Source organism: Crocodylus porosus, unplaced genomic scaffold, assembly GCF_001723895.1.
Source record: "Crocodylus porosus isolate Cpor-Errol unplaced genomic scaffold, CroPor_comp1, whole genome shotgun sequence".
Classification (NCBI taxonomy): domain Eukaryota; kingdom Metazoa; phylum Chordata; order Crocodylia; family Crocodylidae; genus Crocodylus; species Crocodylus porosus.
In genome coordinates this window covers 608,037-628,602 of record NW_017728949.1, presented here as the reverse complement: position 1 = coordinate 628,602, position 20,566 = coordinate 608,037, and the positions used below count along the sequence as shown (strand labels likewise).

At 49.0% G+C, this 20,566-nt stretch overlaps 1 protein-coding gene across 1 annotated transcript; it reads right to left on the bottom strand.

The window, feature by feature from the left end:
* Nucleotides 1-2,957: 2,957 nt before the first annotated feature.
* Nucleotides 2,958-17,901, bottom strand: LOC109323201 (myosin light chain kinase, smooth muscle-like). Its single transcript, XM_019554651.1, has 11 exons — nt 17,822-17,901; nt 17,402-17,699; nt 14,989-15,079; nt 14,222-14,425; nt 13,608-13,825; nt 12,743-12,866; nt 12,504-12,656; nt 11,747-11,867; nt 11,056-11,152; nt 5,131-5,271; nt 2,958-3,718 (listed from the first exon to the last, which is right to left on the bottom strand). The coding sequence occupies exons 2-11, from the start codon at nt 17,415-17,417 to the stop codon at nt 3,492-3,494; spliced, it is 1,392 nt and encodes a 463-aa protein (XP_019410196.1). The 5' UTR covers nt 17,418-17,699; nt 17,822-17,901; the 3' UTR covers nt 2,958-3,491.
* Between the last annotated feature and the right edge of the window lie 2,665 nt (nt 17,902-20,566).

Here is a 20,566-nt window from a genome sequence, read left to right as displayed (position 1 = left end):
CAGGCAGATACCATAGGGTGACGAGACAGAGGTTGTGTCAGTACAAATGATTCCAGTTACTGCAGATGTTACAGTCTGAAAACCCTCTAGGCACTAAGCCACCATCTGAAGCCCTTCATGGAATAGATATACATGCTCTAGGAATACCTCCCCAGTCAAGGCCCTGCAAGCAAGGGAGGTGTAGGAACATTTAGAATCCAACAGGGGTGTTAGACATGGCCTTGGGCTCTGGGACACTTACTGGTAGCAGGGTTTGGGCACCTTTATGTAGGCCCACCCATGGTAGCAGAGATGCCTAATAGACTTTAGGATAAGGCAGCAGCTGAGCAAGGTCTTGAATGGGTCTGTAGTACCTGAAGTGGAAATAGGTACCTCACTCCTTTCGTGCATCTAGCCCTGGGAGCCCCCTCAGGCCCATTCTTCCTGCATATTCAAAGCACTGTGCAGTTTTGGGGTTGGAAAGAACAGAAACCTTCTCCTCCAGGGCTCAGGCTGACCTTAGTGAATCAGATGAGCCACAGGCTGGTCATCTGATCTTTGACTGTTGCACAATGACACCCTATACCAGACAGGGCCTTGAGCTGCTCCAGGCTGGTGACATGCTTGGACAACAGGGAGTCAGATTCTGATCTACATTACACTGGGGTTAATCTGGTAACAGCAATGTAAATAATCTTAGCTCTTCACTTGGGGTGGAGGAATCAAGCCCTGGTCCATGCTTCAACTTGCTGCCCCCAATCCTTTCAGCACATCCTTCTCCTCCTATGCAGAGTGAAACATGGTGCTGAACAGCTTCTGGCCATGCCTACCATGGTCAGAGCATCCTTAACACAGAGTGAGGACATCACTCAGAAACAGATAGCTCTGAATATGCTGAAAAATACAGCAGGCAGGGCCCCAGGTTAAAGAAAGGAAGGGGTAGTGTAGTATGAACCTGCTTGCCCTTGCTGCTTTCTTTCAAAATGAAGCCAGAAGAGGGCTCCACTTACCTATGTGTCCTGTACAGGACTGGAGTCTCCCCAGGTATCACTCAATAGGTCATAGTTAGCATAGTTAGCATGAGAATTGTGAGAGACAGTCCAGTAAGTTCATTCCCATATCACAGCATAAGACAAAGAATATCTGTACTAAGCTAGGAATAAGCCACAGACCCTGCGCTACAAGTAAGTACTGGATTGGGGAACAACATTGCATGTAGGCTATGAATAGGAACAGCTATGGGTCAAAATGCATCTGATTTCTGAACATATGGGATGGCATTACAGTTGTCCATGTGGGATTAAGATGGTGGCATGATGAATAGGACCAGGGTACAATTCCATCCCTTCTAGAACAAGTCTTGTATATACACAGGACAGAATTACAATATATGTTTACCATAAATGAACAGGACCAAAAGAACACAGGTCAAATCCCACGCTAAATCCAATCTGCCTCATATCTGAATACCAGCAGCATGAAATGGGATTGTGTTAGCCTCATAGTTTAGCCATATTTCAAGATCCTCCTACAATTGAATGGGTTCTAAAATTAACCCCAGCTACCTTGGTGCCAGTCTAGAGTAACTCTGCTAACATCAGTTGTATACGGCCAGCTATACATTCCTGTAATGAGGAGTATTGAGCTGAAACACTCTATGTAAAACAGGATAAAAAAAACCCAGGAGAGTTTAGGTTCAATGGGAAATTCAAAAAATTGTGAAAGTGGTAATAGGGAAGAGGAAGAGCCAAACATCATTATTCTGGTATAGAATAAAAGATGTTTTCACTGAGGGGGAAGGGGACTCAATTAAATTCCTTATGAAAAGCAAAACATTTCACTTCAAATTTTTCTTTGCTGTTGCTTTGACAAATAAAATGTTGAGCTTTTTAAAATGTTAACTGCAAAGGTTATTTCACGCTCCAAAACAACTAAACATGTCACCATGCCTGCCTGGGGTTTTTTCAATTGTTTTCCAAACAAAAATTTCACACATTTATGCAACTCCATACTTTCCACTGGAAAAAGTGGTCTAAGTAAAAAAAAAAATATGACCCAGCTCTAGGAAGTGGTTCATATAGGGCTGAACTGCCCTCTCAGATCCTGACCTGGTATGGGGTCCTGTGTAGAATCATCGCTGAAGAGTCCCTGCTTCCTTGTTGCTCCGTGTTTAAGTACTAATTTGTGCAGTCCCCTGTATGGGCACAGCAGGCCTCTCTGTGCAGTGGGTGGTCAAGGTGTGCAGGGAGCTCCCCCAACTCCTCATCCAGACTCTGTGTTGATGGACTGAATAACATTTAATCCTCTCCAGCTAGGCAGTGGCCTACCCTGCAGTCCATAAGGGGTGAGCTAAGCAAAACTCTCTGCTCTCTCACTTGTGGGATCATTTTTTGCAGACCCTGGTTTTGCACCCACTTGTGTCACTCATTTTAGTTTGAGTGAAATGAGCCATCTGGAATAACTCAGCAGCCTCAGTTGTTACCATTATCACTGGCTCCTTTAAAACCCCCTGCCCCTGCCCCCACATTTCCAAGCTGTACTGTTGTTCTTGGAAGAACCCAACCAGTTGCTCTGTCCAAGGTGTAACTCACTCTATGGCTGGAGACTCCAATAAAGAACAGGCGCATATAAAGAGCAGGTAGGAAAAAAACAGCAAGCTACCAGACTGCAGAGCAGGATACTCTGAGGAGGGAGGGCAGATGCAAAAGATCAGAGCTGCCCTGGTGGAAGTCAGTTTGGCCCCTCTCAATGACAACAGAGCTGAGCTTAGGCTCACAGGTAGGCAACACAAGCCCATTTGGTAGGATGTTAAAAAAGATCTTACCATTCAAGGTGTGGAGAGAAATCCTTCCCCCTTCCTCCACTAAATACTCACAGACTGGGGGGAATATATGTGAACATGAGAGAGGGAATCCTCCAGTGGAGGCAGTGGTGACTTTCCACCCCTTGAAAAACATTCAGGGAAAAATAAACCCATCCCAAGCAAGAACACCATGCAGTACTTTATTGATGTCACAATACATGTGGCTGTCCAGAGACAGGATACTGGCATGTAAATTGGTACAGACAGGGCTGTTACTACCACTGGGGTGGGTCCTACACCACAGCCCTCCCTCTTGCCTTGGTACATGGGGAGTAGATGCAGAAGAGAGGCATCTGCCCTCCTACTTTGCAGCTGAGGCAGGAGAGGAGAGTGGGCAGCAGGTAGCAGTTTGGCCTAGGCACTTTGGGCTCAATCCAAGCACCATGAAATGGGCAGAGCAGAGGCTTTGCTGGTTTCAGGGGTGCAGGGTCAGCCCCCCTATCTTCCTCCTGCATCCTGGAGCAGCAGGAAGCAGAGGGCAGCCACTTCCACACCCCACTGTCAGCAATGCCATAAAATCAAGACTGAGAAGGGATGGAGCCTACTGGGAAGCACAGTGTCCCCTGAGGGCCAGAATGGACAGATGCAAGAGAGAGATCCCCTCAGCTGGCTGCTCCCAAACAGTTCTTCTCCTCCACCATAGCTAACTCTACACCTCTGTGACTTTCTGCTGGGGGCACACAGTCAGCCTGGCACTGCATTCTGCCTCCCCCACATCATTGACAGCCCTGCACACATACTGTCCCGCATCCTCTGCAGTGAGCTCCAAGATGGTTAGGGAGCAGCTCCCATTCTCCTCATAAGCAACATGCAGATGAGGGGACTCCTGGATAGGAACATCACCCTGCAGCCATGTCACTTCTGGGTCAGGGAAACCTGCAAAGGAAGAAGGGAGAACTGACAAGCCAGAGACGGGCCACATCCCCCAGGAGGTTTCTCTGACCTTACAAGGGACACCTGTGCAATGGGTGAAGGGCCACATGAATCCATCATGTCCAGGGTTAGACCTAGGGCCCCTCTACACCTGCAGGTAAAAGTTGCAATGGGATCTAATGTGCAATCCACATAATCATACCTCCTGCCATGCAACATGTATATGACAGGAGGTGCGATTGTGGGATCATGCATTAGATCCCATTGCACCTTATTGCGGGTGCAGGGGGAGCTCAATCCTGGGTTCCCACTGTAGCAACAAGAACCAAGCTCCTGCAGATTGGAGCCCCCTCAGCTGAAGGCCTCTGAGCTACACGAGTGCTTCATGCACCCCCTCAGCTGGGAGATGCAGCTGCTGTGATCTCCCAGCCCCTAAGTTTCATGTGCCCCCAGGGCTGGGAGACCACTACAGACACCATCCCCCAGCTCCAGGGGTTTCCATGCACCCCTCAGGCTGGGAGACCACAGCTGCTGCAGTCTTCTAGCCTTGGGGGTGCAGGAAGCCCCTGAGGCTGGAAGATGGCAGCAGCTGTGATCTCCCACCCCTGGGACTAGGAGATTGTAACCATGATCCTGGTACCAGAAGCTGGGTCCCAGGACCAGGAGGTGTGCTGCAAGGATCCAGCTGGGGCTGAGAGTCCCATAGTTTCAGAACTCCCAGCACTGTCTGGGCATGGTGCACCCCTGCGGCTGACAGGGCTCCCAGTCCCAGGGGAGACCCTGCTACATGCGCTAATTAAAGCTTGATAGTAACCAGTTATAAAGTCAGTACACATTTTTGATGTCTAGCTTTCTCTCTGGTTGGAGCTTTATATCACGGTAAGTACTTTGCACATGTAGCCGATCGAAGCAACTGCACAATTAACCAGAAAACTGTGTGATACCTGTAAGGTGTAGCAGGGCCCTTAGGCCCCTGATCCCCAGGCAGGAGCACAGCACATACACCACCAGGCCGGGTCTCACTTCAGTGCAGCAAGAGCGCCACCTACTGGCCAGCAGCACCCCTTCCTGGAGCCCCAAGGTAGCTCAGCTGTCTCTCCACCTAGTAGTGGACCTTTAGGTGTTAAGGGCCAGTGCTGGTAGGCCTACTGGCTGCAGAGGGAGAGTGCATGACTAGGTACTTGGCTTTCAAAATCTGCACAAAACTCCACTTGTTGCCATGCATGGAATAAGGACAGTTTAGACCCTCGCTGTACAGCCACCTCTTGTATCCAGAAGAAGCTGCCTCCTACAGACCAGCTTGCCAGGGTCACTCCAGCATGAACAGAACAAGGCAAGGTCAAGCATGCCTGCACCTCCGCTCCTCCTTCTCCAGTGGCCAACAAAAAGTCTTGCAGGGTGTCAGGGGAACTTACTTTCAATATGACACTGGAGGCAGGCACTGCTGCCTTCCACCTCCACCAGGTCCTGCAGTGACTCCAAGAAGTGGGGCTCCTGTTTGATCTGCAGCTTCTGGAGAGCAAAGACCTCCCCTTTCTCCTGGCTGTGGTCCAGCTCTGCGGAGGGAGAAAGGGAAGGGTAGGGTGGGGGAGAAAGTAGCAATATTTCAGTATGCAAAGATCAGGATTTTACTGCAGACAGATGTTTCCAAAACAGAATAAATATTAATCACAGGGCACATTAAGCACTGGTCAAATGAGAGGTCTCAAAATGCAACTAAGTTGAGTTTCATCACTACATCCACATTTCTAGTAGGGTTCCTCAATGATCAATTCTTGCCCCTCCTCTGCTTAAAACATTTTTATCTGTGATCTAGAATACAACTTAAAAATCATCCCTGATCAAGCTAGCAAGTGACACAAAGACTGGACCATGTCAAATAGTGAAGGGGTAGGTCAGATATAGAAGAACTGGAACCACTGGCACCCAGCTTACCAAAATTAACAGTAAGTATTTCAGTAAGATCATATAAAAGGTTATAATCTAGAATTAGAGAACACCAGAGATTCCCTACAAAATGGGAATGGGGGGGGGGAAGAGGGCTATGGAAAGGACATGAGGGTCACTGTGCTGATCAACTGAACATAACCTCCTAGTGCAATACTGCAGCCCCAAAGGCTAATATGATCTTTGCACATATTAATGGGGGGGAGGGGCTTAAAAAAATCAAGCATAATCAGGTAGGTTCTGTGATGCTTGTACGGGGAATTGATGAAGCTACTACTGGTACGTCATGTCCAGTTCACTTGTCCCCAATTCAAGAAGGATATTGTTCAATTAGAGAGAATTCAGTGAACAACCAGGAGGTATATTGGGAAAGCTGTGGTATAGTAACTCGAGGATCTTGATCTATTCAGCCAAACAAGGAGAAAATTAAGGGGTGATATGACTGGTCTATAAGTACCTAGAATAGAAGTTTGATAATGGAAGTTTAACAGCAAAAGTAATTCACCATTGTAACAGCCTACCTATGGGTGTAGCAGATTCTCAGATGACTGGACAATCTGTAAACAGTCAGGTCAGACCAGGCCAGTTCTGCTACCATTATGATAGTAGATGGTACTATCTGTAGCTGTCAATGCCAAGAGCTGGGTGGTGGGAAATAGTCTAACAACCTCTACAGTGCAAATGGTTTTGGGTGGAGGAGCAACCTAGAGGATGCTGGTAGTCCTTACCCCTGGCGGAGGGTGGACTGGGCTTTCCAACCTTGGTTGGCCACCAGTCTAGAAGTGGAGCCCTGAAAGGTGGATGAATTGAAGATCCTCTCCATACCAGCAGCTCCTGCAGCCAAGCTGGCTCCAAATATATTGTCTTCCGCCTTTCATTTTGGATCAAACAGCTAGGCCAAGAGGGGAACATTGATATATGGGCAACTAAAGGATCTCCATATAAACTGCCCAGGCCATTGCAGCCAAAATCGAATGGAGGGGATACTCCATCTTTGCTACTTGCATGAGCACTACACAGAAGGGGGTAGTCACAGGTTATAAGCTCAACTCAGCTGGTGTAGAGTAGAGTACCATCGGTGACCTTCATCAGTGGGAGGAATCAGTTGTGTTCTATTGGTCAGCTACTGTCCACCTTAAGCTGGGCAGCCCTCAGCAGTAAGGTGCTGCTATGGTCTGCCTGCCTCATTTGGTGTGTAGGGCTAAACCAAAAGTCAAAAAACAGATGGCAAACCAAGTACCGGGCAACATGAAAAGAAATCTTAAAACTTTCTGGCTGGGAAGCTGAATGTCAGGACCATGTGTCCTGGCATGAATGACAATTTACAGGTGATAGACAATGTCCTAAAGACCGCACTGATTGATCGAGAGCTATAAAAACTTAACATCAACATTGCAGCCTTGCAGGAGACAAGATTGGCCAACTCTGGCTCTATTCATGAGGCCAACTACAACTTTTCCTGGGAAGGTAGGAATGCAGAAGATACTTGCCTACATGAGATCAGATTTGCAGTTTGCAACAGGTTGGTCAAAACCACTGAGAACCTCACTGGAACATCAGGTCGTGTCATCTCACTCCAACTACAGTCAACTGATGGTTAACACCATTAGTGCCTATGAATCAACTCTGTAGGAATGTTCAAATGATAAAGATAACTTCTACGATGCTCTGCACCAAGTCATTAAGCACCTACCATCCAGCAAGAGGCTTCTCCTCCTACGGGACTTTAATGTTTGAGTAAGCACAGATCATGACTCTTGGCCACCTGCCTGGGACATTATGACGTTAGGAAAATGAATACAAATGGCCAACATCTTCTTGAACTTTGCACCTTAAAACACCTGTGTACGACTAACATTTACTTTGCAGGAAAAAAGCATCAAAAAGTATCACAGAGGCACCCACAATCTGGCTGCTGGCATCAATCAGACCTCGTGATTACCAGGAGGAAAGACTTGCCCAGTGTACTACACACCCACACTTATCACAGGGCAGAGTGTGATACAGACCACTCCCTTACTGGTCACAAAGTGAAAGTGATACCAAAGAAGCTGCATAGAGCCAAGCATAAAAGTCAATCAAGAATTATCATACACAGCACAAAAGTCCAAAGCAAGTGCTTCGACTTTCAAAGGACCTATGAGCTAGCTATGTCTACGAAAGCAACAGCTGAAAATGCAGAAGGAACTTGGAGTGGACCAAGAGCAGTCACTGAAGAAACAGCCACAGGAGTATTTGGGGAAAAAAAATAAACTGTCAAATAAAGACTGGTTTGATTCACACTCAGAAGACATGCTACTACTTGCTTAAGCCAAGAACATAGCCTACCTGAAACACAACCAAAATCCAACAGAAAGTTCCAAGGAGAAGCTGAAGCATGCCAGGGCAATGGTACAGAAAACAGACACTGCTCAAACCAGTACTGGACTAACTTACATCAAGAGATACAGCTTGCCTCAGCCACAGGAAACTTGCAATTTATATATAATGGCCTGAAGAAAGCCCTTGGTCCAACTTGTACCATCTACACTTTTCTCAGAGCCTGATGAAGGGACTTTGATCCCAAAAGCTTGCAGAAAAGGACAATTTTCTTGACATTTTCCAGTTGGTCTAATAAAAAGATATCATTTTGGAACCAAGAGTTCTAGTTTTTTGTATATCTCTTGGTCCAACTGTCACTAAAGTCACCCCCTTCAAGTCTCAAGGTGGCAAAGTAAAAATCACTGACAACAATAAGCAGATGTCATGCTGGGTTGAATATTATTTTGAGCTTTACTTCCATAAAACAAACATTTCAGAAAAGGCACTGGATCAGCTTCCAACTTTAAGTGTACTGGCACAGCTACACAAAGACACTACAACTGAAGAACTTAGCAAAGCCACTGACTCTCTAGCAAGCAGAAAAACACCAGGGGAGGATAGCATCCCAGCTGACGTTCTAAAGTGCAGGATGGCCAGTCTGCTACCATACCTTCATCAACTCTTAGTGTGCTGCTGGAAGGGAGGTCAAGTACCCCAGGACAAGCATGACGCTAACATCATCACTCTCTACAAGAATAAGGGAGACAAGGGTGATTCCAATAACTATAGGGTCATGTCTCTCCTCAGCATCACAGGCAAGGCTTTTGCCAGAGTCATCCTGAAACACTTGCAACAACTTGCTGGCTGCATCTACCTGGAATCACAGTGTGGATTCAGAGAGGGGAGATCAGCAGCGGTTATGATATTCTCCTTATGCCAAGAAAAATGCAGAGAACAAAATAAGCCACTGTACATGGCATTTGTTGACCTGATGAAAGCCTTTGACACGGTCAGCAAAGCAGGTTTGTTCAAGGTCCTGGTAAAGATTGGGTGCCCCCTGACATTACTCAGCATGATATGCTCCTTCCATGAAAACACGCAGGCCACAGTTCAGTTTGATGGATCAACCTCTGACAGGTTTGAGATGAAGAATGGAGTGAAGCAGGGACATGTTCTGACACCGACACTTTTTGGGATCTTCTGCTGCACTACACTTTTGAAAGCTTGAAGGAAGGCATATTTTTCTTCACACAAGATCAGATGGCAAACTCTACAATCTATCCCACCTAAGGGCCAAGACAAAAAAGTGAAGCACATACTTATTAGGGAACCCTTTTTTGCTGACTCACCACTTATGAAGAAGGCCAACTACAAATATTCATGAATTGCTTCTCCCATGCTTGGAGGATGTCTGCCCTAACCATCAAGAAGACTGGTCCTAGGACAGGGAGTTTGCCAGTCCCCATCTATCAGCCTTGGCAACACAGCTCTCAAGGCAGTGAACAAGATCTGCTACCTTGGATCCACAGTGAGTGACAATGTATCACTGGATGAAGAGGTAAATGTGCACATTGGAAAGGCTGCTACCACTTTTAGTAAGCTCTCCAAACAAGTCTAGAACAATGCAAAACTCACAATCAAAACTAAGCTGCTTATGTACAAAGCCTGCATCCTCAGTGTCCTTATGTAAAGCAGTGAGTCATGGTCAACATATACATACCAAGAAAAGAAGCTAAACAGCTTCCACCTATGTTGCTTATGACGCATCCTTGACATCAATTGGCAAGACAGAATCACCAACATAGAGTTCATCACCAAAGCTAACCTGCCAACCACCACTGCATCACTCAAACAGTGGCACCTACGCTGGCTTGGCCATCTTTGCAGGATGGAAGATGGCCACATCCTGAAGGACATCCTATATGGGCAAATTGCAGGTGGAAAGAGAAAAGTAGGGTGCCCAAAACTGCGCTTCAGAAGACGTCTGCAAGCAGGACATGAATGCTTTTGGAATCAACCCAAAAGCCTTTAGGAATTGAATCCCTTTGGGAGGCCTTAAGACGAGACAGAAAAAAGTGGCGCTGTCTTCTCAATCATGGAGTCCAACATCATGACAAGAAACAGTTATCCGAATTACAACAGAAACGTGACTGAAGGAAACAGCCTGTCAGTACTGTAGCCCTTAATGCCATGTATACCTGTAACCACTGTGGCAAGACCTGCACATCTAACTTTGGTCTCTAACACTGGTCTCTACAGCCACAAGAGAAAATGTACCACCAGTCGGTAGAATAGCTGCTATATCCACCATCACTTGCTGATGAATGGATGCCATGGACAATTTCTAAATCATGATTGGCTAATTCTCTACAAGTTGCAATCTAGCTCAAATTGAATGGATTCAGAGATTTCCTATGGCTAACATGAAAGATCAGACTAAATGGTCACACTTATCTGGCCTGTAACCTATGAGTTTATGGAAAAGGAGTACTGTACTGGCCCACATATTTAATTGTGAGATTTAAAAAAGGAATGTGATGCTCTTGAAGATACTATAGATCAAAAGCATCTCCTCCATAAGACAGCATAAATTTGGTCCCTTTTGGCCTCACAATATAAAACTTGACAAGTGAAGTTGTGGGCAGCTACACAGCTCCTCATCTTGCCTCTCCAGACAGGACATCAGCCTCTGTTGCCAAGATGGTCCAGAACCTGTTCAGGTTCTCAGTCAAAACTAGGTGCCTGACAAGCAAGAACTACTAAAGCACTTTCTCTCTGCTCTAGCCAGCCATGCAAAGGCCAGATGTAGACTTGTCTTTAATGATCCCTGCATCAAGGGCCTCCAAGCATTGTGATGCTAAGCTAAGTAGAAGTGGGGAAAAAGTGCTAGATTTTGCAAAACATCCAGACAGGTCTGCAGGCAACAGGTCTCTTGCAAAGGAGCACAGCAAGACATAGAAGTCTGTCACCACAGTGCTCCTCAGTTGATATTGCATTGACCTTAGGACCTGATGGAAAAAGGTGTAGCCAAAGGCCCTGGCCTGGTAGGTTTTGGTAAGAATTAAACACAGGTTAATAGCCTGGGCCATTACCTCCTTTGTCCTGGGCATCAGGGTCAGTCACTTTGCAATCCAGCCTGTGGGATAGCAGGGAGAATCTCTTCAATGCCAGCACAGCTTTGCCTGTTTTCTGGAGGGAAAAGAAAAGAGGCAGCAAAGATTTCTAGAGAAGAAATCCTAAGCACAAGCAGTACCCCACCCCTGGCTGGGCCATAGCACTGGAGGCTCAACCCAGTAGAGAACAGCTCAGCAGCAAACAGCTGCCTGGCTTCCTTGCTGCATTTCATGGCAGTGGGAGGAGATCTTTTGAAGCTTCTTCTCAGCCACAGGACCTCACACCCCTCAAGGTGTTGGGGCTTAAAGCCTACTTTATGGAAGTGGGAGACTCCTCCCCAGCTTGCTCCTGAGGCCATGTGGCTGAGGGCAGGTGAATCTTGAGGGCATCTGAACCCCAAGCCTCCGGGGTTCATATAGGATGCCTGCCAAAAGACGTTGGAAACATCTGAAGTCCCTGGTGGGGGTGGAGGATGTTTGCCACTTGTAGGGCCACTTATGGTTCTGGACCGACTCATGGATTTGGACTTGATTTGGCTTGGAACATGAAAAATTTCCTTACAAAACAAAACCCTCCAACAACCCCAAACAAAACAAAAAACAAAAAAACCAGGACCTCGGGCAAGGCACAGGCTCTCAGACAGGCATCAGGAGCAGGTCCCAGTCATACCTGCCACTTCTGGCGGGCCAGGAACTGCTTCATCCTCTCCTTGGACAGCGTCTTTGTGGCACTCGGTGCTATTTGCTTCAGCCAGGGGTGTGCCAGGGCCTTGTCGCTGGAGAGGCGGCAGCTGGGGGTGAACAGAGTGGCTGGTTAATCCAGTCCCATAGCTCAGCATGGCCAGCACTGACTATCGCTCACGTTGGGGATGAGAGTGACTGGAGCAGCAGGTCCAGGCATAGGTTTATAGCCTGCAGGTCTAGCAAGCCCCCCTCTGGCTGGCTCCAGGCATGGAAAGCAAAACTGCTTAGGTTTGGCTTGGGGAGGTAGTAAATGGAGGATAAGGAGATGGCAATGCCTGCCACTTCATACCCACAGCTTCTGCCCCCCACCCCGCCAAGGCATACTGCTATCCCAGAGTCTCCCTGAGGAATACCTTTATCATCCAGGATCATGCCCCTGCAAACTCCTGAGACTCATGCTCTCCACCCAGGCTTTCAGCCACCTCCCCACATCCTTCTGCACGTCCCCCACCAGCATCCCCACTTGATTGTCTCACCTTCTTCAGACAGGATGGCCCTTCAGAAGAAGCTCCCCTATGCAGAGTCACAGCCTTTAGGCTCCACATTTAATGCTCCCCAGAGAGCTCTATCCAATGACTTCAACAACTGCCTGAATGAGTGCCCTCACTCCCAGCACTCTGCCTTTCTCTGCAACCCTAAAAGGCTCAGTCAGGCTTCCCTCCCACAGAACTGGCCCTCCTTACCGGCTGTCCTTCTGCAGTAGCTGGCTGATAAACTCCTTGGCCTGCTCAGAGATCTCTGAGAAGGTCTCCTCATCAAACTCCCACCGAGCAGCTGTGATGTTGTTCAGCGTCTCCATGTCACTGCTCCCCTGGAAGGGGGAGTCCCCACTCAGCCTGGGACAGCAAGAGAAGAGGCCATTATTCACTCAGATGAGACCTGCACCTCCCCTCTGAAAGCTGCTGATGGGAAGGCCACTCACAGGATGTAGCAGATCACGCCAATGCTCCACATGTCTGTAGTGAATCCCACAGGCTCAAAGGAAACCACTTCTGGGGCCATGAACTCTGGGGTCCCATGTAGCACCTTGACAGGACTGTTTGGATCTGAAGGGACAAGATGGGAACAATGGGGATGACATGGCACCCTACTTGTGAAGGCACTAGCAAAAGCAAAGGGCCAGCAGAGCTTCCCACTGCACCTATCTCTCTGGAATCCCCTTTGGCAATGCATGGTCAATACCCTGCTATTTGTAGGGCAGCAATATCTGGAGGCCACACTCAAGATCAGAGCTCCATTATACTTGATGGTGAACACCTTAACATCAACTTTAACTCAGACCTAGACAGCAAATTGTCCAGACTGGGCCAAGGCCAGAAAAAGAGGCTCAACATGCCCAATCCACTAGTCACAGCAGGGCAAACCCTTGGCTTCTCTACACACAGATTCAGAGGCCCCAAGCAATTGCTGCTACAGCAGGTGCTTCACACTCTGCAGAGCCAGACCCAGCAGGATGCCCACAGTGGAGACTCGCACACCAGCCAGGGCAGGGGTTTAAGCTGGCTCTTGCTTTAGCCCTTTCCCAACTCCTCACATGCTGCAGTTAGCAGTAGAGACATCTGTTTTCTGGCTCCAGTGAAGCACTGGCTGACACACATGCACTGCTGAACAGGGATGAATACAAGACCAAAATGAAGGTTAAGCACACTGCAGGGCTGTTTTAACTGACTTGGGGCCTCTGTCCCATAAACTGTGGCAGGGGCATTAGCATTAGCTCCAGCATTAGTGAGGGGGGACCTCCCATCCCCACAGGATGAGCTTTTCCCAGTGGGGCTCCTCTTACCCACCCAGTTTCCGTGCCAGGCCAAAATCAATGATTTTGACCCAATGGCTGCTCCTGCTGACACACACAATGTTCTCAGGTTTGAGGTCCAGGTGAACGATGCTCTGATGGTGGACATACTGGATCCCCTCCAGGATCTGCCTCATGTACTGGACACTGGTGGGCTCTGTGTGCTCAAAGTCATCATCCAAGATCCTTTCAAACAGCTCCCCACCCACGATGCTGCCAGGAAGCAAGGGGGAGTCATGGAGCATCACTCCCTGATGAATTCACTCCTGCATCCAAGGCAGCACTGGCCCAACCCCCAGCTACCCTGACAAGAAGCCAAAAGTAGAGGACATAGGAGAGAGCTATGGACTCAGCACCCTGGGGTCAGAGTGCAACTCAGAAGGCCAGCTGGGTGCTTCTGCTTAAGTCCAGACCAAACCCAAATAGGTGGGAAACCCCTCTGTCTGCCTGCTAAGTGCTGGATGCTGTTCGCCTAGGCACCAATGCTACCCTCCTTGAGGTACTCCCATAAGAGCATACAATAGTGTGTAATATCCTCCCACCCTGCACAGGGCAGCAAATGGTTAGTCTGGGGCTGCTCTAATCCAGTCCTCCTTGGCCCTCACTCACTATTCCATCACCATCACCAGCTCGGCCCGGCTCTGGAAGGCTGCAAGGCACTGCACCAGTCTGGGGTGATGTAGCAGGTTCATCAGCTCCACCTCCTTGCAGGCTGCCTGTTTCTCCTTGGCCGTCCGTGTCCGGAAGTACTTCCCTGCCCGGATCTTCCCAGTGGCCTTCTCCTGAAGCTTGTAAACCATTCCAAATTTTCCACTAAGGAAGAGAAAGCAGAAGGGAACAGGGCAAGGAGAAGGGAAGGAGAGCACTGGGCATAGCCTCCTGCTAAGCAGGGCATCTTGCACACTCAGACAGCTGGTCTGGTTTCATCAGGGAGGCTGGGGCATCCCAGGCCAGCTCCCAGATAGTCCAGCAGCCCCAATATTTAAAGTAAGCAGGATTTAGGAGCACTAATAATCTAGTCAGCAGGAACAGATCACTACCAGCTCCTAAAAGAACTAGCTGCAATAGTTCAGGCTTAATACTTAAGAGGAAGGCAGCACACATTTAAGTGGATGACAGACAGGACTGGGCTGCAACGAGTACAGAGGGGTCTTGTATGGAGGCTGCTGGACACCAGCAGACCCTGTGATTCTCTCTGGCTCCCACTCTCAGCTTAGGCTGCTCACATGAGTAGGTATAAAAGCATGCACTATACTACACTTGTGTGAGTAAGCAAGTCCTCCTCTTCCCCAAGGCGCAAGAGGCCTATCTGAGTAGCAGGACACTTCCAGGCATAGTCAGTCACAACTTTGCAGAGAGGTTGGCTATTGACTTACGCTCCAAGTTTTTCAAGCTGCAAATAGAAGTCAGAAACATCCTCCTTGTTGTTTATGGTAACATGGCAACATTCAAAAACCTTGTTTTCACCTGTGGGAAGACGTACACAGGGTAGCCGTCAGGGGTGATCCACCACAAGTTATAGCCCACAGACATTTCCAGGAATCAGTGGAATAATGTACACTGTTAAAGGTACTGCCAAGGGAGCCAACCTGTCTGAAGCATCACTCCAGCAATACAATTAGTGCACACCTGCACTAGCCAAGTACTGGTGTGGTATCTGGACATACAAACAAATCTCCAAAAGTCAAATGGGAAGAGGATGGAGAACAGGTCCCAAGATCCAGCCAGGGTCAAGTGGCTTAAAGCTTTGGCCAGAGCCATCCAGTGGTATAGAGAGGGAACCCAGAAGACTGGAAAAGAACCAGAAAGGGGCTGTGAGAAGTCAGTGCTATAGTTGTAAATGTTATGTCAAAGTGAAGGAAATAGGGTAGTTGGGTTGAGAGCTGGAGAGGAAGCAGGTTGGGGGAGGGGAACAACTCTGGGAGAAAGTCCATAAAAAGCTACAATAACTTATGATGGTCAGGGTTCTTTAGGAACAGTATGAAAAGGAAACAAAGAGAGAGACTGGAATGAGTCTGAACAAAAAGAGGCACCGAGACAGTCCAGGGACTGCATTAATAAGGAAGAGGGAAATGGAATTAGAAGTTAATGGACCAAATTGATGAGTTGGAAATTAGACCTCACTGGTAAATAAAACAAGGGACAGGATGTTTTCATCCCTGTCCCTGTGAGGTTCCCAGAGACAGACCAAGGACCAGAAGGGTAGACGGGAGTCCTGAGGGTTCCCTGGGGAAAGCCTGAGGCAAAGCAGAGTCTCCATCCTTCAGCAACAAGTCTCAATCATTAAGGGGTCCAGATTGGTCTAATGGGGAGGGCACCTAGCCTCCACCACTGGCCCATAGAGAAACCCAGCCTAAAACACATGAGACTGCATTATTTTTCATCCCCCAACCCCCATTATCTTCTTCCTGTCCTCATTATTTTCTCAGCTTTTTAGCAGACTTCAAGGCCAGCTGTGCTGTGCAAATCCAGCACAGAAGGGTTGGCAACACAGACCTGCCCAACCTCAGAAGGAGCCATGAACAAGAGAAACTGGACATGTGATGTCTTAGTTCAAGGAAGTAGTCAGGAGCCCAGAGAAAGAGGTCTCTGAGCCTAAGAGACCTATCTCTGACCAAAGATCTGCCTTGTATCCCTAGAACCACCAAAGGCCATATTCCTCGCTCCCACCATCCCAGCACTTCTTTCTTATCTGCAGTAGTTTTGCCTGTAGCTATTAGAACAACATCTCCCTGCAGGCAACTTGAAATTTAACATGAAAACTAACTCTTCCTTCCCATTGGAAAAGGACAGTTTGGCAAAACAAGACTTTCAGATGTATTTGCTCCAAAAATAAAAATGAAGAGACTTTGATGCATTTGTTTTCTGGAGCTGCCCTGTTTCACATGCCGTGTGCCTTGTATTTACTTGGTTTTCTTTTGATTAAGATAATCAAGATCTCCCACCATCTTTCTACTGTGTTTGCCATGAAACTAAGCAGGTCATGATCTCAGCACTCAACCCATGAAGCACACTTCACAGCTGAGCGTTGTTCATGTGACTCTGTTACTGTACACCTTTGGCTCCCAGAGCCCATTTATTCCACTCTGCTTAATATGGACAAGGTTGTCCATGTGGGGCTCACCTGCTGAGCACTGGGGACCAAATTTGCACTGTCAGTACAGGACTCAATACAATGGGCATAGCAGCAGTCTCAGTAATGGGCAAAGGAGTTAAGTTGGAGCAAGAGGATGAGAGGTAATATCTGGAGGCAGGACAGCAGGGGCCAGGGAGACAGTTGCAGGGATTTGAGAACAAAGAGAAGCCAGGACAAACTGGCTCAAGGTGTCATGGGAGGGCATGCAGTTAGAACTGCTTAGCTGCATATGTCACCAGCTCTGTGCAGCAAGCAGCTAAGGGAGCTTTTGTTAGCCCAGGCAGAGGGAGGCCTGGATCTTTCTAGCTAGTGGCCCAGTGCTTCATTTCCACTGGTCCTGTGAAGCTCTGCTGTGGAATGTGTCACTGGGACAGCAGTGATGTCCCAGGCACCTGCAGTGATGTTTCAATAACACTAAAAAGAATTTGTTTCTATTTTGTTCTTCTAAAACACTAAGACTGATCCTGCCTACCCTGATGGGATTGGGGTCCTGGTCTGCACTTGACTCTGCCTCCCATCACATGAACAGTCAACAGTCCCCACTCGCTGAAGGCATCACCCATACTCAAAGGCTCCGAAAAACTGACTTCCATTTAGGAGCAGGCTGTCCCACCCAGCCAAAGCTGACTCAGCTGATCATGATCAGCCACTACCTTCTGCTTGAGACATCACCACGGCTCCCAACTCCTCGCTGGGGGCGCCGATCCCGTGAGCGTTGGTGGCAGTAGGACCCTGGGGTCTCCAGGCAACCCCGCACCTGATAGGAGGTACCAAGGCAGGACTCGGTCAGCGACAGTGTGCACCACTCTGACCCCCCGACTCACTGGGCCTCCATCACGTATGCCTGGACTGTGCTGCCTCTGTTGTAACACAGGCCAGACCAGGACAGGGCAAGTGACTCGGCTTGCAGGGCAGAGATGTAGGGCGTCCCAGAGGGTGGCTGGGGACAGTCTGAAATACACAGGGGAAGGAAGGATGTTACTGGAGCAGGACAGAAGCATGGGGCCAGGGAGACAGAACATGGACAGGTGAAGGCCAGGAGAAACCAAGTGTCAATAGCTGACATCTCTCACCTCATGCCACCCAGGAGACCAAGCTCTCTTGTACATAGGAGTTGCTCATTCATACCTTGTGGCCTGGGCTGGTGGGAGGCAAGTGGTAAAACAGACAAGAACTCCCCTTTAAATCAGGCCTGGCTCCCTCACTGCTCATCTACAAAAAGACCCTTGCACAAGCTGTGAAACTGCCCAGCACATGTCCACACCTGCAGTCATGCCAGTGGGGCACTACACACTGCCAGCTTGGAACAGGTCACTGGGCACAGGCATGAATAGCAACACCAAGCACCAGTGAACAGCCCCAGGCCCTCAGGGGAGATCCAGTCCTCCAGAATTGAATCAGTGCCTGCAGCACTGTACCTAGACTCCTAGCAGCCCCAGGCAAACTTTTAGTATTAGGTCCCACTTCACCAGAGACAATGATGATAATGACTAAAAAATTACCATTTTGGGGGCGCCTTTCTGTCAGGGTCTTGGGAGGCTGCCTGGTTCACCCATGCCTGTGTCCAGCCCTGACCACCTGTCTTCTTTCCCTGCAGAAGCACTTGAGGCCCCAGGACATCCTGATAACTGGAACTGATCATCTGGAGTGTCCAAGCAGCCAGCTCAGCACAGACCTTGGGGCTCAGCTGCTGCGACCTGGGCTTTACCCAAAACCCAACCTCAACTCTTTCAAGGGGCTGAACGAACTAGAGCAAGACAAATGAAGGGGACCCTTAGGAACATCTCTCAGGGGCTTCTCCCTGCCAGTTGGGCTCAAGCTGCACACCCAGGTGAGCAGCATGTATTTGTCCAGTGCTTTATCTACTAGGGCTGTGCGAAGCTTCAGGTGGCGATATGATTTGGAGGAGATTCGGCCTGATTCGGTGGCTGAATCTCCACGTCCGAATCGAATCAGGGGACCAATTTAAAGGTCCGAATCAAATCAAAACTCTCTGAATCTTCGGCGAAGATTTGGACAGCACTGATGATTCGGGCAGTCCTGGGTGGATGCAGCAGGCAGCTGCAGCCACTCCGAGATGGTATGTACTAGAGGCAGGGGAGGGGACCATGGGGGGATCCCTGCCAGCCCCACCTTCCCCTGCCTGCTCCCCTAGCCCCCCCGACACCCGCCCACTCCCCCAGCCCGCCCATGGCAGCCTTGGGGGCTGGGGATCACCCCCCGCCAGCAGGAGCAGCAAGTCCCAGGGTTTCTTCAGAGCTCGCTCATGCAGGGCACCCATGAGGGGGCCGGGGGGGCTCATGCAGAGCTCCCCGTGCAGCATGGGGCAGTGGGGAGCGCCTCCCGCCTGGCAGCACATGCTGAACTGGGACTTTTTTCCCCACCAAGTACTGGGAGCTGGGGTGGGCAGGGCAGCCATTGTTGGGCTGGGAGGGAGGTGGAAGATGGGCCTGGCCTGGCTGATGCGGAGATTTGGCTACTGCTGAATCTCTGAATCAGATTCAGTTGAACTGAATCAAGACAGTGATTCAGATCACGGACTCGAATCGCTGTCCCCTGAATCCGAAGTGAATATTAGCTGCTTCGCACAGCCCTAAAGTTCATTGCCAGTCCAGTCCTGCACCATCAGCACATAGCAGCTAGCATCAGCCATGCACATGTCCCAGATGGACAGTTTGTGCTCTCAGTCTCTGTGGTTTTCAGGGAGATTCTGGAGGCACCAGTGACCTGTCAGACACATAGAGGAAAGACGAGGTCTTAGTGCTCAGGTGTCCCACCTTATAGCACCAGTGCCACTCACAGCACCAAATGTTCCGTCGCAGCTTCTCCAGAGAGTCACAATCCCCCATCTAGGTTCTAAAATGTTGCAAGCAAGCCCAGATTTGTGTCAATGCCAGAAGTAGCTGCAGTGCTGGGAGGGGGAAGCATAGAACAGGGTGATTCTGCCTTACTCAAGGTCACACAGGGGGCTTATGGCAGAACCAGGGAGCAAACCCCACTCTCCCAAGCCTCAGCTGTGCTTACAGGATCGGCCAGTCTGTCATCAGTGCACCGCAGAGGCAAGACTGGCAGAAGCCCCCGGACCCAGGTTATCAATGAAGTGAAGTTATGTCAATACCATGGGTGGGCCCAGTTCAGAAATGAGAATTTACTGGACTTCAGCATCTGTCTTTTTGGGGAAATGGCATTTGATGAATAAAAAACCAACCCTCAGGACAGCAGGAAGTGTGAGGCATGGCCTGGAACAATCCAAGGATGAGCAGCAGTGTCTTTCAGCCCAAAGCAGTTAAAGATAAATCCTTGCCTTCTTGTTCCCAGTCCCACACTCATGTTTTGGGAGGGAAACCTCCATGCCTGTGCTGCATTTGGTGGGAAAGAGCTAAGCTGATTCCAGGACTTCCAGAGTATTGCGAGTTGTGTGGGCACAGCTGCAGCATGCCAAGTAGATGGCTCTAGGGACAGGCTGCTAGATTAGGACTCAGAGGACCTGGTTTCTATTTCTGGTCCTACATCACTGGCAGAGCAAGCCACTGCTCTTCTATGCCTCAGTTTTTCCCGTCCCTAAAAGAAGAGGATGATAATGACCTCCCTAGCAATGGACTCTGAGATCTTTGCAGAGACTTGCCACTGACTGTTAAATTATTGTTAGAAGAGAAAACCTTTAAACCAGCAATTCTCAGATAGGGTGCCATGGCCTCCTGGGGTGTGTTGAGATCATTTCAAGGGTGCCTCACAATGTTAGCACTGGTAGTTGTACAAACATGATTCACGAGATACACCCAGAACACTGAGATTAGGGGGCCGGTGCGCACACATCC